Source organism: Hippocampus guttulatus, chromosome 3 (genome assembly GCF_054856545.1).
Source record: "Hippocampus guttulatus isolate MCC_2025c chromosome 3, RoL_Hgut_1.0, whole genome shotgun sequence".
Lineage (NCBI taxonomy): Eukaryota > Metazoa > Chordata > Actinopteri > Syngnathiformes > Syngnathidae > Hippocampus > Hippocampus guttulatus.
Window position 1 is genome coordinate 14,920,052 of NC_141263.1, and position 17,137 is coordinate 14,937,188.

General features: G+C 42.0%; 1 protein-coding gene across 1 annotated transcript in view; it reads left to right on the plus strand.

Annotated features, from left to right (window-relative positions):
• aldh1a2 (aldehyde dehydrogenase 1 family, member A2) overlaps positions 1 to 6,047 on the plus strand; it is a 30,827-nt gene extending 24,780 nt beyond the window's left edge. Inside the window, exons 11-13 of the mRNA XM_086106977.1 lie at positions 1,494 to 1,651; positions 3,315 to 3,389; positions 5,159 to 6,047. Coding sequence (XP_085963103.1) covers positions 1,494 to 1,651; positions 3,315 to 3,389; positions 5,159 to 5,231 — 306 coding nt within the window. The 3' untranslated portion in view covers positions 5,232 to 6,047. The remainder of the gene's footprint in view (positions 1 to 1,493; positions 1,652 to 3,314; positions 3,390 to 5,158) is intronic.
• Positions 6,048 to 17,137: the final 11,090 nt, after the last annotated feature.

Sequence of the window (17,137 nt, forward strand, 5' to 3'; positions counted from 1 at the left end):
TACACCTCTTCCCTCAGGCGGCGGGAGCCATGCAGCATTGTGTCACTTAAAGATTGAAAGTCCCACAGTGACCATGAAGTCAAAGTCAAACGTAAATTATGTGGTGCTTTCATTTGGAAAGTTGCGCTTTTGTTATATGTGCACAAGCGGGGATGTTAAGTCCAAGCGAGTGTTGCGAGAATGTTGCCCGTGTTGCCAATTTAGTGACATTTTTACAATTTGTAGTAACTTTTTTTTCGGACCCCTCCAGCAACTATTTTTTCTTCCAAAAAAAAGAGACAGCTAAAATGACAACAATGGTCCTAATGATGGCAATGTTCCTTTTCCTGCACGGTGTAGGGAAGAGGGCCAAGAAGATTTGGCCTGATAAACTTGTAACGCTAATCTACAATTTTGTTTACAGTACATAATGACTGTATTAGAAATCATCACTGTATGAGTATACATCACTGCCAATCATATTATACTTTCCACTTACAGTATCTATATATTTGGCAGTCATGACTTGAAACGGCTAAAATAATTTGCTGGTTGGTGCTCAAAATGATTCATGTTACAATTTTTAAAGTGCTTTTAAAGTTGTCGTTTTAATGACTGCTTATAATGTGGAATAAAATGTGTATTTCCCAATTATAACAACACATGCCAAATCGACACCCAGAGCAATTTATGGAAGCAAGACAATATGATTTTTTAAAAAAAACTCGCAGACAATGAAAAATAAAATGCAGTTCACAGTTATATTTGGTCCCCATTCAAAGAGGGTTTTTAAAACATCCCTTTAAATGCCAACATGTCGCAACATGGTATCCCATAAAATTAATAAATAAATACATTCACAAAATACGTTTTCAGCTGATGCTATTATTGGACCCCGATATTTTATGTTAAAAAAAAAAGAATTAAAAAAAACACATGATACACTGAAAAAAAACGTACTTGATTTTCAGTTGCACATGACTAAAATGTGTTCAACTAATACATATCACTGGTTTAGTTTTGAGTAAAAACATTTGAAAATGACACACGTTTGCCACATTTTAATCATGTGCAAGTACATCCAAAGAATCTTTTTTTTTTTTTTACAGTGTACTGTACATATGATACATATTGAAGAATTGCAATGTGCAGTGGAATGTATTTTGGTCTCATTCGACAATACACATCTACAGTGGTTGCTATAGCAATACAGTTTTGTGATAAAATAATACAAAATTAATACATGCAAAACAGTAAAACAAATGAAGAGAGTTCAAAAGTGCAAAAAAAAAGTGTTTTCATGAGTGTAATAAAAAAGGTGAATGAGTTCTTCCTTGCTCCATGTCCCTAGCCCTCCAACAAGTTTCGTGGAAGGCGTTTATTTGCATATTCTCGCTACCAGACAACCAAACTGCGTCGAAAATATAACCGCCTTGGCGGAGGTCGCAATTCAGTCAATCACCATTACAAACCTCTTGAGTTGAGCCATGTGTATGTTTTGAAATGCTTTGCAGATTTTTGGACCAGTACAGCAGATCATGAAGTTCAAAACGATGGAGGAAGTGATCGAGCGGGCCAACAACACAGATTACGGTTTGGCCGCTGCGGTTTTCACGAGCGACATCAACAAAGCCATGACCGTCTCTACAGCCATGCAGGCTGGCACCGTTTGGTAAGTTTCCTTTACCTGCCCTTTGTACACTTGGCGCTCACTAACTCCATGCTGGCCATTTGCCATTTCACTATCATTACACAAGAAAGTTTTTTTTTTTCTTCCTTTTCTAGCCCGCAGCATAGACATCCTGATGTAAAACACCGCAACAGAGTACAGCGACTCACAACTACAACACTATTGTACATGTAAATTGAAACTTTAATGTCATGACGTGTAATGAAATGGCTATAAAATGTTACTTCTTGATTTCACCCCTAATTGTGCAATTTTTCTTGAACAATTATGCGTAGAGCGCTTTGGCTCAGGGGAGTTTTTTTTTTTAGCTAACAATCACGAGCCAACATTTTTCACCACTTGTGATAATTGACTGCAATCGTGCCCACTAGGAAAAGCTACATTTGCAAAATGTCCCCGGCGGCCACGCAGCCCCATTTCAGGCCACGGTGAACAAAATGGAATGATCGTGATAAGCCGTGATTGCCCGGTGAAACCTTTAAGTTCTTGAAAGATTTGCCTGGACAGTCACTGCGCAGATGAGAAACCTATTGGGCCACAGTAAAATTGGATGCATGTAATCAAGCCGGACAGGAGGTCTTTTTTATTTTTATTTTCTTTTTAGATTCAAACTCTTGCTATCAGAAAATTATTCCTGAACTCTACGGGCAATGTTTTAGAGAAGCTAAGTGTACGATTAAACTAAAATGAAGTGCTATTCCTCACCCTCCGATGATGCCTGATGGAAAACATGGAGATCGCAGGGAAGTGTTTGCAGAGTGAGTCAAATTCAGATTAATTAATTCATGGATGAAATTGATTTGTATTTTAAGTCATGGTCATGTCATTCCTCTTCTCATGTTATCAACGGTGAGCTTTGGGAGTGACAAAGAAAACTAAAAATAGGCCATTGTGAGGCGTAAAATCACATGTGTGATTTGAAGTCTGGTGAGATTAGTTGAGGAAGTTATTCCAGGGAATTTTAATTCCAAATTGTGCCATTTTTGGAGAGTTTGACTTTGGAGGTTCCACGGGTTACTTTCCCAAATCTTTCATTTGAGGCACCCGTTAGAACACCAATTAATGTGATTCATGGTTGTTGTTCTTTACTCTGCATCTTTTAATCCATCATCTCTGAAGTCAGATTAGTGAACTCACAATTATGGTTTCCTTTTTCTGTTTTTTTTTCTTTCTTTCTTTCTTTTTTTTTTTGTTAAACAGAATGTACAAATTGTCTGATTTTAACCATAACTGATGTGACATGACATAACAAATGTTGGCTTTTTCAGCTTTGTCTCAAAATATTCAAATCCAAACGTCCTCAATGAACTGGCACCAAATTGTGACGTTTAACCCGGAATGAAGTCTTTATTTCGCTTTGGAATTTCTCCTGCATTGAATAATTCCACGTCGTCTTCCCCAGATGGCTGAAGTTAAGCAACTCCCAAATATGCAACTGACTACTTTCAGCTGTGTTTGCAAAAAAACTAATGGGATTATGTTATCAAATCCAGAGGGTGGCTAAAATAGCAATGGCGCTGGTGATGACATGTTCCTCCATCCATCTTCATGAACGCTGCTATGATATTCTGCTTTGGCCAAAAATTCAACGCCGTGAGTCCAACGCGCAAGAGTAATAGTGAAGAATGTTTTGTGTACTTTTTAGGATAAACTGCTTCAACGCTCTCAGCACACAGTGTCCATTTGGAGGATATAAAATGTCTGGCAATGGACGTGAATTGTAAGTATGACTTGTGAGGAACTGTCCACTGAGTGTACACAACGAACTACAACATCACTAATATTGACTTTAGGGCTTTTTTGAGAGGATATGACCAAACTCCTGTGCCAAGAGTCTCTCGCAGTTAGCCATGAAGCAAAATGTGTTGAAGCTCAAATCGGATTGGAGAAAAGTCTACTAAATACTTTGAAATGATGAGGACTGGATTTGTGCCTGGGAACAAACCTTATAACTAACCGATGCTAATGCGGTAATAAAGTCATAATTACAGAAATATTTGTCTGAAAAACACTGCTCAGCCATAAAGATAAAACCAGCAACACAAACGGTGACAACGTGCTCTTACGTCACTGAGCAAATTAGCTCATCACAAGACATTCGTACGATCCAACTGCGTAAAGCAGTCATAAACAAAGTGCGGCCCGGGGGCCATTTGTGGCCCACTGCACATTATATTGGCCCATCGCATATTCTAATACAATGATACCTCGACATATTGTACCAGTGCGCCAAATTCCACGTTTTTTTCCAGTTATGAGCCATCCATGAGAAGACATGACAACGAAAAACCAAACCATCCACCCAACATTCTGTGCCTTACAATTTCAGATCAGAATAAATTCAGTTACGAGCTCAATCGGAAAAGGAATGAACTCATAAAAGGCACCACTGGAGTGCAATTAGACAATATCAAATATCAAAAGGTCACAAAAAGAAAAAGTGAAAACGTTAAAAGATGGCACACTAATGTTTTCATGAAAAATACCAATGTAGATTTCACACTTTATTGTTCCAGTCATTTTTCATAATAAATTAGATACCATTTATAACATCTAAAATTAAAAAAATTTAAATGCTATTTTTACACGATGTTTTGGTTTAAAATGTTTCTATGTTGATTGTTAAAAAGTATCACACAATTTTTCATTTAAAAAAATCTATATATCACACTTCAATTAAAAGCATTTTACCGAGATGAGCTTTTTGCTATAATAATAATAATAATAATAATACATTTTATTTATAAGTGCCTTTCAAGACACGCAAGGACACTTTACAATCAGGAACAAAAACAATAAAACACAGAACGGGTTGAGCAGCGGCAGCCAGACGCGCCAGCATTCACTCAACCCGGAAGTCAGAAAGAAACCACAAAGGAGGGAGGTGGGGGAGAAAAAAAACCACGCTCTAGTGACAAAGCCAAGCCAAGATGTAGTACCCCCCCCATTAAAGTGGAAGTCAATTCAAAAACTTTCTTTGCAATAATATAATTTATGTGCCCCAACTAAAACAGTGTCTTGATTACATGGCGGAATATGAATGAAGCAGAAAAATCCATCCATCCATTTTTGTCCATCTCAGTGGGCTGCCATTTTGCACTGTACTGCCACCTGCTGACGAGTAACCTCCTGGCTCACCTGTTTTCCAGGTTTAGTCACGCGACGCTGGCAAGCCGAGCTCATGGGCACTGTGATGTCAATTCCAATCAGTATACACGCTTGATGAAAACTGCTGATAATGTGCAGATGAGGAGATGTAGCGTGAAACAGTTTTTCACCATTTCCTTATTTTTGGGGCATGGCTAAAGCGGTGTACAGTGTCAGTATCGATCATAAGTCCCTCCTCCCCCCACTATTTGGCAACTTGAGCATCTTCCTTCAGATCAGAAGTTATCTGCCGCAATTAGTGCCGAAGTCGTCTCTATGTTGTATCTATTTTGAGAGCGGAAGACAGATTAGCATCTGAGGCTAATGTTTGCTGTTGCGCAGGGGAGAGAGCGGCCTGAGGGAGTACTCCGAGGTGAAGACCATCACCATGAAGATGGTCGCCAAGAACTCGTAAAGCAACCCTCGCGTTTTCCGAGGAGGAGGAGGAAGCATCTTCCTCAGTACCGATGGGTGACAAACCATTGAAATCTCCATGGTGACTACAGGCTGTGACCGCTCTCTGCCCCTCGACCACCCTCACTCAACCCCCTTGCACCCTTCGGACAGTCGGCCGGTCCCAATGTGGTGACTTGCAGCTGACCTGAGTGTGTGCACCGGATAACCACTGAAGCACCCCGTTTACATCCTCCACTAACTCCACTAAAGCACTCACAGAGACAATGGGGCAAACCCCCAATAACCTGCAACCGCTACACCCTGATCTCCATCTCCACTTCCCCTCTTCAGAGTGTGTGTGGAAGCTGCTGCCAGACTCCGTCGCCGCACTTGCAATCAACCATTTCAATGCCGCCCGTGTTGGAGGCAGGGCCATCAAACCTCACGCATCGCATCTTCGCTTTTCGCTCGAATTTCTGCAAGCATGTGCCACTCGGTTTCAAGACATTCTGATGATGTCATCGCCCTCAGTTATGAATGGACGAAATGTTAATTCCGAATTGATTTCTAATTGTCTTTGTTTTAACTTGACTTAACACTGTATGACAAACTTTGACTTTGATTTGAACCTCTTAAAAAAAAACTTTTACTCTCACCTGCTAAAAGAGGAATAGATGTGTTATGTTATGTAATGAAATGTTATGTAACTGATTGTCATTGATGTGCATCTATGTTATGTTTATACAATCATATGCTATAAAATTATAAAATGACCACAGTTTTTTTTTCAGTAAAAAAGAAAAAAAAAACAATTTTTTTTTTCCTGTAAACTGTTGGTCTGTGTGTCATTACTGGAGCTTGAATTCTAAATGATGCATTGGCGGGCCTGGCTGCTCAAATTCCATCAAAATATTTGGGAAATGCACCAAATAAGTTGAAATATTTAAACAATTCTAACTGATAAGTTGGTTCAAATACATGATTTCAACAGAGCAATGGTGACATTGCAACACCGGGCATCACTCTGCAATCTGTCATGTACTCAGTACATACAAAATTAAACTAGCTGAACGCAACATAATGTAGCAATTCGACTTTGAAAGTTAGCCATTTCAGTTTCCCTAGAAGATGAGAAATTTTGCCGATTCAAACTGAAGTCATGAACTGCCTTTACGTTTCACCATACTACCTCATTCTCAACTCAAGTCTTCTTTATGGAGCACTGAAACAAAGTGACAATTGACAGAACATCATTTAAAAACATTATCCAAACTGTTTATCCTCACAAGGGTAGCGGGATGTGCTGCAGCCTATCCCGGCTATCTTTGAGGTGTAGGCGGGGTACATTCTGAACTGGTTGCCAGCCAATCAATCGCAAGACATTAAAATAGTAACAGAGGTTAAAAGCTACTTTTCAGGCACGTTTAAAAATAGACAATGAAGGGGCTTGCCTAAAGTGCAGTGAGAGGTCGTTCCATAGTTTGGGGCATGTGACAGAAAAAGTGCCGTTGCCTCTGAGCTTCACTTAGACTTCCAAACTTGAAGTTTACTGTCAAGCTAAACATACAACAAAGAGAATTACACGTATATTTAAAAGAACCAAAGTATGTTGCCTGAAGAACATCCCCCTCTAACTTAACGTTAACATATGATGGAAGATACCATTGCCATGCTAAGGGTTAGCATCAACACTCGTGGCTTTACCCAACAGATATTTGAACACAGATGTAGACAAACAAAAAAACACATGTAGACACCCTCCATCCATCCATTTTCTGATCCGCTTTATCCTCACAAGGGTCGCGGGGGTTGCTGGAGCCTATCCCAGCCGTCTTCGGGCAGTAGGCGGGGGACACCCTGAACTGGTTGCCAGCCAATCGCAGGGCACACAGAGACGAACAACCATCCACGCTCACACTCACACCGAGGAACAATTTAGAGTGTTCAATCAGCCTGCCATGCATGTGTTTGGAATGTGGGAGGAAACCGGAGTACCCGGAGAAAACCCACGCAGGCCTGGGGAGAACATGCAAACTCCACACAGGGAGGCCGGAGCTGGAATCGAACCCTGCACCTCTGCACTGTGATGTTGACGCGCTAACCACCGGATCACCGGGCCGCCCTACATGTAGAAAACAATATAATTTCCCAGTGGTTGCGGCAGGTGCACCAGAAGGAGCCCAATGAACTGGACTGCAGCATTAAACCATGACGCGCAAACTGTTTCATACTGATCTAATCATGTTATCACTCTGTTTTTATGACATAAAATACTACAGTGATATTTTTCCAAATTTAAATGAAAACTTTTTGGGAGGAGGTGGGATTTCATTTTATTCATGGCATTTCCATTCATTTTAATGTACCGGTATAAATTTTTGGACAGCGGTCCTGGAATAATTTTTTTGACACACCTCAAACTTTTTCTTTAGTGAGAGTCTGAAACAGAAGTTTTATTTTAAAACTCGGGGGCATTCCCCTTCGCCTCTGTAACTCCTTGCCTTGGTTATGTGATAACAGTATGACCTTGTAAAAAAAATAAAAACTAGCAAACCCCCCCCCCCCCCCCCCAAAAAGGCTTTGGAGCGCTTCTTCAGAAAGAGGTAAATGGCACATGATGAGAAAGAAGAAGCGGAGAGAACATCCAAGACAAGGAAGCTGCATTTAAGAGACAATTCCAGCACTCCTACTTAAAATACGGGTTCATCACGCAGCCAGACAGCTTTGCGTAATATGTGGCGACAGGCTCGTGAATGAGGCAATGAAGCCTATAAAACTGGGGAAAAAAAACCATGAAAAGAAAAAGCACTGAACACCTCGCTTCCATTTCCAACATCCTATCAGAAGGATTTTTTATTTTCCGGGAAGAAAAGAACCTCGTGACTGTGAGGCAGTCGCGCTAAGCACCGCCTTACCTGCTGCCCTCATCCGTACATGAAAAAGTTTGATTTAAACTCGACTGTTGTCATACAAACCCTTCGTCGTTTGGCGTCAAGGATTCAACAGTCCACGCAGACTTACGTCAACAGTTGCCATTGCTGTTCGTTGGCATTGCTCAAAATGAGCTTTGTTCCTGGCACTGCACATTATTCCACCAACATGTTGTACAGTGTTTTGTTATGAAAGGCTTCAAACATAATTGTGTCAGGCAGGGTCAGGGTCAAGCGTTGGTGGGGGGGAAACAAGAGCCGCTCTCGTACTAAAAACCACATGATCATAATCGACTTCTAGACATCGACGACTTGAGTCTTTGCGAGACGGCGCTGACAAGCTTGGACAAGACAGAAACAAGCCCAATTTTGGACAATCTGAACTGCCCCGTTTTATGTAAGACAGTCGCCGTACATAAAAGATACATCCGGTAAGAACCTTTGGGCTTAAAAGGACCGCGATGCCTTGTCGCGAGTGCGCCGACGTGATAGATAGGTCACGAACACCTCGAGTCGAAGCTATCACATAAAGCATAGCTTGCATTAAGAAGTGTTCTTCTTAAAGACTGGTCAAGGCGTTATGGGACAGACAATCTATTGAATGATCGAAGCCGTATCTTGGATTGACGCCAAGGTTAAGTGCTAATCCCGTATCCATCAACACTTGAATCCCGATACAAATGACCCCCACTATGTATTTATTGGAAGGAGCACTTACAGAGCTTGATAAGTATCATTCAGCGGCCATTACCCTCTGGTCAGAAAAATGATCTACGCAGGCCATTTCATGCTAATCCCCGCAATCAGCTCAACAGCCTCCAAGGTTCCATTTTGCTTCGAATGGAACTTTGGGAGGAAAAGTCTTAGCGTGGTGATCTATTGGTGCTATGCGGTGTGCCAAATTCATTGCGTACCTTGGGGACGTCAATGAGATGGTGACATTGCAGCTTCGAATGTCGTCATAAAATGGGATCTTGACACATCTATTGCCAAGACAGCCATCAAAGTGACCCGGCGATGCAACGCCACCGCCGCCGTCGCGCTAACTGCGACGTGGGACAACGCAACATGACACGTGCGATGCCGTGCAAAAGGCTTGACGTTCAGAAGATTGTCCATTTCTGAAGCATTACCAAAAATAATCACCAAAGCCTTCTCCCAAGGATGATGTCATCGTAATGATTGTAATTCTTGCTGTAATTATGTCGAAATTGTTTCCATCTGTCCATCAAGTGAGTCACAGGGGGTGGAAGTGTGATGTAAGTTGCACAAATTGAGTTGTCTCTCTCATTTTGAAAGGAAATAAATCCATCTTGTTTCTATACCACTTATCCAGAACAGGCTCACATGGAACTGGAACAAGGAGGCCACCTGGAACCTCCAGTAGGGTGGTTCGTATACCTTCCCCCAATTTTTTCCCCTTTTATTGTAAGTGTCAGGGCAAACTTCAAAATATGAGAATGAAAATGAGAAAAGTCTGAAAAATCAACAAAACACATACAATTATACTGGTATATCTTTTAAAAGAGGTGGATTGGGGATGATCAAGATTAAAATGGTGCTTTGTGTGTAATAGTTGCCCCCCCCCCCAAAAAAACACGATAAATCCATTTGGATTATTCTGAGTAAATTGATATTTTCATTGGGTCAATATGAACATCCATCCATCCATTTTCTGACCCCCTTATCCTCACAAGGAAGACGTTTGGGGCATGCCAGCCGTCTTTGGGCGGTAGGCGGGGGACACCCTGAACTGGTTGCCAGCCAACTGCAGGGCACGCATACACAAACAACCATTCACACTCACAATCTCACCGAGGGGCAATTTAGAGTGCTCCATTAACCTGCCGCGCATGTTTTTAGAATGTGGGAGGGAACCCGGAGTACCCGGAGAAAACCCACGCAGGCACGGGGAGAACACGTAAACTCCACACAGGAAGACCGGAGCCGGTCTTCCTGTGCACGGTAAGGCTGACGCGCTAAGCAATCATCACACTGAAAAGGGAAATCAATCATCGTAAAATGACACATGGTGCTGTAGTATAAGCGATAACAATACAGTTCATCATGGCAATGATCCATCGTCCCGCCCTGACATGCTACATACAGTATGTTATGGTCCACATCAATAGTTCATCACCACAATATCTTACAAGATTATAACTGGAAATGGCCAGTCTCTTATTTTGGCCCGAAGGAATTACCAGCACAATAAAAAGCCATGGAACAAATAAGTAAACTATGAGAAAATGAGCTCTGCAGTGGCCTTTGCCAAGTCTTACCGTGCAGTTCTTTGTACCTTGGTATCATAACATGAGCTGGACCAACAGCACCTCAATAATACTCATCATAATACTTTCCAAACTTGAACACAATAAGTTCTGCAACTATTTAAATCATTTGATGATGGGAATCGCATTTCCACTGTGACTTAAGGAACAGGGCTCGGATAAGTACCAAAAGGCCAAAAAGCATGTTCAGCATATTGCGCCTGCAGATGATCTCGACCCAAAATATCCTAAATGGAAGCCTTTCTATTTTTATAGTTCTTTTTGTAGCCTGCCAAATGCAAAAACGGTGTGTCGTTTCAAAAGAAATGCACTGTACTTGAAGTAAACAGGCGGTTAGGAAGCTAGCTGAGTTGCCCTTGAGCAAGGCATCGAACTGGCCCATTGGCTCTCTGGGATCTTAATATCAGAATGGTCTGCAATAGTCCATCTGTCATTTTTTTTGCCGAACAGTTTGATTTATAACGCAAATGCATTTTATTGTTGTCGGTGGTACTTGATGAGCTCATTATTTTTTGAGGTGTGACGTGGTGTATTTCGACAGCAGTGGTTCTCAAACCTTTTCGCAGAGACAGAGCTCCGCTCATCTGTGCACGAGCATGTTTTTACATCTGCACATCTCAAATAGTAGAATTATTAAACAACTACAGTTACTTCACAAATGAACACAATTAAGACCAGTAGCTCCTGCTATGTTGGGGGGGGGGGGGGGGGGGGATGTAACGATTATGAGTGGACAAACAATTCCAACATTTAGCGTAAGAAGAAAGGTGATCGAAACGAAAAACTCCAAGGTGACAGTAAGCAGTTTTCTCGAGGTAATGAAGACCTGGCTTTAATGTGGCCAATGAATGAGTTTGTCGGGAATATCCATTTGTCTGGTCCATTTACAACAGCGTCTTCCATCAGCGCAGGGGCCATTTCATAGGCGCTTCCATTTAAAAAAATCTTTAACCCCAAAATGGCAACTCTTCTCCATTAAGATAAATCAAAGATATGCCAAAAGGAGGCCGCATCCTGGCCATGCAAGCCATTTGGATGCTGCGGCGCTTTTATGCTTTTAAGGAAAGCGCGAGGAACAACGTGTACGGGAAGTCTTTAAGCCAGAGCGGGTCTCCTGCCAAGTGTCTTCTAACCTCCGCTCTTCTGGTTTGGGAGTTAGCGAGTTTCCCTTTTCCTGTGACATCACTCTCCGGGATCCACACAATGATAACACGGCCTCGCTTGCATGACATTAGCGGTTCCTTGAGTGCACGCGGGAGTTTTGTGTTAAAAAAGACCTCCCGACGACGGCCTCGCTGCAGTTTTCCAGCAAGCGGCGGCAACAGCGCAGCTGGTGTCCATGGGAGAGACTCAACGGATCCGTGCGAACACAAATTCCCAGACTGTGGCAAGGAAATACATATTCTTGGGCAAGCGTCTCTTACCGCGCACTTTCTGAAGGCATGGATTGAAGGACTGACAGCTGAAAAAATAGCCAAATCGCATTTACATATGCTGACATTCGGTTCTTAGAAAACACTTTATATTTTTTTACATTGCAATAAATCTGAAGAGGCACCTAAACCTGAGCCTTTATTGTATTCAAACTCCAAAAGTAAAGCAAATTACAACCAAGCAAAAAACTTTTTTTTGCTGCTGCTTCATCTCTGAGAATAGTTGCTGTGGTATATTTTGTAAATATAAAACACGTACACAGAGGAAAGAAAAAAAATACACCTTGTGTGTTTTTGTTGGTTTTTTTCGTTGTTTTTTTTAAATGTCAGTAATGCAAGCCATGTGTGAGCAGGACCGTGGAAACAGGTGATGATAGCATTATGCTGAGATTGCAAACAGATGGAGGAGGGCTTGAACCTACTCTTGTGTCACTGTCGGGGTCATTAATAAAGATTTTCCCCCTCTGATGAAATGATTTCGCCACACTTAACTTTGTGGAATATGTAAACAAAGGAGAGGCCTCCCTCTGGGGTGATTTTTTTTTTTTCATGAGAATCACTTGAACGAGTTAAATAACTTGTTTCATTTGGGTTTAATGGTCCTCACTGCTGTTTTGCATGGAAGCCCGTTCTACCTCATTGGGACTGACTGAGGTGAGGTTGAGAGGATTCACTCAGCGCTAAATGGCAGGTTATGGCCCCTCACTGTACTGCGGGTGTGTCTATCCAAGAATATGACACAAGGGCTTTGTCACCCTTTCTCAAGCTTTTTTTTTCACCTCTGGGTTTTGACAAATTGGACACTTGATTTTCCACCTCCTTTTTCACCGGCCACATAAATGCACAGGACGCGTCTGCTTCACATCAGGTGAGCATATTTAGGGCCACCAGAGGAATGTCGACGGCAATCAGACTTGATGAAGCGGCCCCAGAGACGCAAAGCAAAGCCACTGTACGTGTTCGAGTGGGACAGGACACTGTGCAGACGTTTTGTGAATGGCAGCCAGGCCCACCCCTGAGAGATGCTTATTTAGGGAGCAATTACACTCAGCGGCACTGGGAGAACCAATGGCTGCCCTCCCCGCCCTTGCCCCAACAGACACCCGCTTGAATGCTCATCTTGACCTCAAGTGTTGAAGTCGGGCATGTTGAGAAAACAATGACACTACAAAACAAACAGAACCCAAGTCAAATACAGCCGGGCCTTGAGATACGAGTTTAGTCCGTTCGGTGACCGCACCTGTGACTTGAATCACTCGCATATGAAATCCTCCCCCCATTGAAATGAATGCAAAAACACTACAATATTGTACTTTGAATTTAAAAGATAATGAAACATAAATGACAAATAATTCGGTTTTTCCTCACATTGTTTTCATAAATAGCCACCCGGGGCCAGTATAAAACAGACAGACGTATTGTACTGTATTGTACATCTGTTCAGTATATATATGTGTCAGCTCCTCGCAGAGGATAAATAATATGACAATAATAATATCAAACTGTTATACTGAATATCTGTGTTACTGAACTTTTTGTTCAAATATCACTTGTTATGACGGTTATATAGATGTGCTTCACATTATGTGTTACCATTAATGGAGTAAAGGCTGAGATATGTGCTAGTTTTCAAAACACAGCCAAGAGGGCGTGGCTGGCATATTGTTATAACTTAAGTCAATTTACCCATCCTTGACAGGATGAGTCACAGTTGAGCTGGCTTTGGGCAAGGCGGGGTACACACCCTGGATTGATCGCCATGCAATCAAGCATTAAGCACATTTGGATCAACACTATCACAGTCACACCTGCGTACAATTCACAGACATGGTGTCCGCAGGCAACAGGTAGCCCCCAAGCACCACAGGTAACGGTCATTTGAAAATGCAAATATTTACAGAGATTTGTAGAGATGGGTTTCTTACATTGATATGATCTGGCTGTTATTGTGCCCATTATTCTCGTGCCTCTCAAGCAGAGATTCAAAACCAAAATGTGAGGCAGCCATGCTAACCATTGCATCGTTCCACGGACAATAACAACATGACTCGTGAAAAGAATCCGAGCAACTTTATTGATCGGCTCTGTTTCTTATTCATTGCTGTTCATGAGTTACTGTATGTCTTATGAATTTATTTAACTTTCACCGAGGGCAATGGAGAGCGCATTCTCATTTGCAATGCCAACAATGCAGCAGAAAACGGAGTCAAACAAAGCAAAATAAAAGCTAATATAAACTATTTCGTGTGGTATGGTTACCTACCATTTATTATCTACTACTGAGTTGTTGTTCATTGAATTTTCTTAGATGTAAATGTCCATTTCATTTTTAGAGAGAGAGCACTTTTTGTGTTATGATAGTGTAAAAAATATTTGATTATCACGCCGTATAGGTTGTGCTTGAGCAAGAGTTTATGACTCGACTTACGACTTGCTCGAAGCACGTAATGACTCGACTCGATTCGTTTCAAATTCTGTGGCCACTCGACTTGCTTGATATTCCCCGCCCCCACCCCCGCAGTAACTCGGTCGAACTTGCTTATGACTTGAAGGTTATGACTTACTACCACTTCCGTCTGACACAATCTCAACGGCCCTCCATTGAAAAGATCGTCGACACGAAGCAACTCGGGAGAGAAAGGAGGGTCTCGTGGATTCAAATCTGAGCATGTTGTTGTTGGCCACTCTAACGGGTCATTGCAGTAATGTGAGGACTGAAGTAAGATCCAGCGGCCTGTCCACCCCCCCACCCCCCTACCCCGCCACCTCCAAAAAAACTGACTGCTGGCCTGATTGGCGGATATCGCTTTGTGAAATGATATTTTCCAGGCTGTCCCTGAAGCCACCGCAAGGGAGCACAGCTGGCCGATCCTTGTGTCACACACAGGTGTAAACACACGGGACATGAGCACAGCTTCAAGCGGCCACCCCAAATGGGGCCCTCTCATTCTGCCATTTGGGAGAGCGGACTTTCACAATAATGGACACATAAGAAGGCGACACCTCGGCCCAGCGTGGTGCCACGTGACAATGTGACAAATAGTGAGCGACTCGCAGAGTGAAATGATTCATTGGCCTCTGGAGCGGACCTCGTCATCCGGGGAGCATTAAAGATGCTCTGTGATTTCACACATTCTGTAACATGTTTATGCAGCTGGATTGTTTTATGGGAGCCGCTGAACGAACACGTGATAAGTTGAGGCTAAATAACAAGCCGGAGCTTTCTCCAGAAATCTTTTGAGTGGCCAACATTTCAACTTTGAAAACGCGCGACTCCTTTTTGGATTTATTTATCGCGCTTTACATGCTGAAAATGGACAAAGCCTATTTGGTTCCACTTTTTTTCTTACCCTGTCCCGAAACTGTGGATTAAGAGCTACTATGCTTTAAAATAAAAAAGGCAAAGCTTAGTTATGGTCTGCTCAAGAGGATCAAATCAGTTCCTTGAGTACACAGCACAGCGCGGTGAGAGCAGAGCTCGCCTTCAAAGATCAACGTCGACTCTTTTGTGGCATCGGTCATGCAGCTCCCGCGTATCACAATGGCATCGAGGGGTTCAGCGGAGGGGAGGGACGCGCCATTCCAGAGCGCGGGGGACCACCTGACTACCTACTGGTGCCTTTAGATTTCACCTCACCCTGCCGCTTTTTTTTTTTCCCTCCCCACTCTCAAGGTACGATTTTGTACAACAAAAGAGGGAACACCTTTTGAGAAGGTTTCAAATGAAAGCCACCTACGAGCCTCGTTCACACTCACGTGCAACAACGAATGAGAATGCTGTAATACGCATACCAGCCGGGACGAGCTGGACTTACTATGAGGCAATGGTAGGCCGTTGCCTGGGGGGCTCCCCCTAAATGTCTCCTGAAAACGAATCAATCAAGATCTCTCAGCAAAACAGACTGATGCGTTTTTAAAGCAATAATATGATTTCAATCTTCATTCACGTGGCTGAAAAACACATAAAAAAATGCTCATTTGTGGACTACTGCATCTTATTGCGCATGTGCAGATAAAGAAGATGATGTGGAGTGGGATGAAAGCAGTCAAAATGTCAATTGTATCAAAGTTTGCTTAACTATTTTATGAATTCATGCAAAAGGATTGAAATGTTACTTCACTTTTTAGTCGGGGGTCATTTTTTGTTAGTTTCACTCGCAGGGCCGTAATAACTGTGAAACCATATACATTTTACAAATAAGTTTCATTTTGTCCTCATATTATTTCAGATACACTCATTCATTTAGAAATATATTTTTTAATTTTTTAACATTTATTTCATATAAAATTTTATATATATATATATATATATATATATATATATATATATATATATATATATATATTAAAAGTTTTTCAAAACTTTATTTAGGTCCAATTTTCATGAACTTTTACGTGCAATATATTTCAACTGAATTCTGAGGTACCATACATCGTTTTTAAATGTCTTATATTTAAGCACAGTGTTAATGTTCCAGCAGTGCATAAAAGTTACTTCGGCTCACCGAAAACAAAAATGTACTTGCTCAACATATTCGATTCCGACAACTGCAAGCGATTTCAAAAGCAGAACAAAGTGAAATTAATACTCAGTCTTTGTCAAAACAGAACTCGAGTACAGAGCTACAGGAAATGCATTTCGTTCCACACGGACGTGGAGGGCCCCGTGAGCGGATATGCCTTGGGCCCCCAATTGACAAGCTACACCCCTGCATACCAGACCAGTACAGTAGTTGGCAAAGTCCCCACTTTGTGCAAGCACAGCACAGCAAAGGATTCCAAAAGAAGGCCCGGCCGGCTTCAACATACGGACTGCGAGGTGCATCTGCACACAGCAACACAACTTGCCTTTCGCATTCCCCTTCAGTGAAGACGATACAGTGGCGAGTTTTTTTGAGCACTTGCATGATAATTAAGAACGTTTCAAAACCTCGTTTGAGGTCTTATCAGGGCAGAGATTTGAAAAGAATTGTTCCATTTGTGTTCTTTCCTACGGGGAGGTGAACAAATCAGAGCTCGGCCAGCATCGGGGAATGGAGTGGGTTAGACCTTGTCATGTCCTGTATTGGATGGCGCTGTAAAACACTTTGCTGGAGAAGCATTATAAATACAAACGCATCAAAATCTCATTGGTCCACCATCGTTATTTTGGTTGTGCTCGCATTGACCATGCTTACAAGGAAATGATATGATGAGGTTTATGAGATCACATTAGGAAAAAAAATGCTGACGATGTAAATGAATGAAAATGGATTTTCATTTAAAACGTGT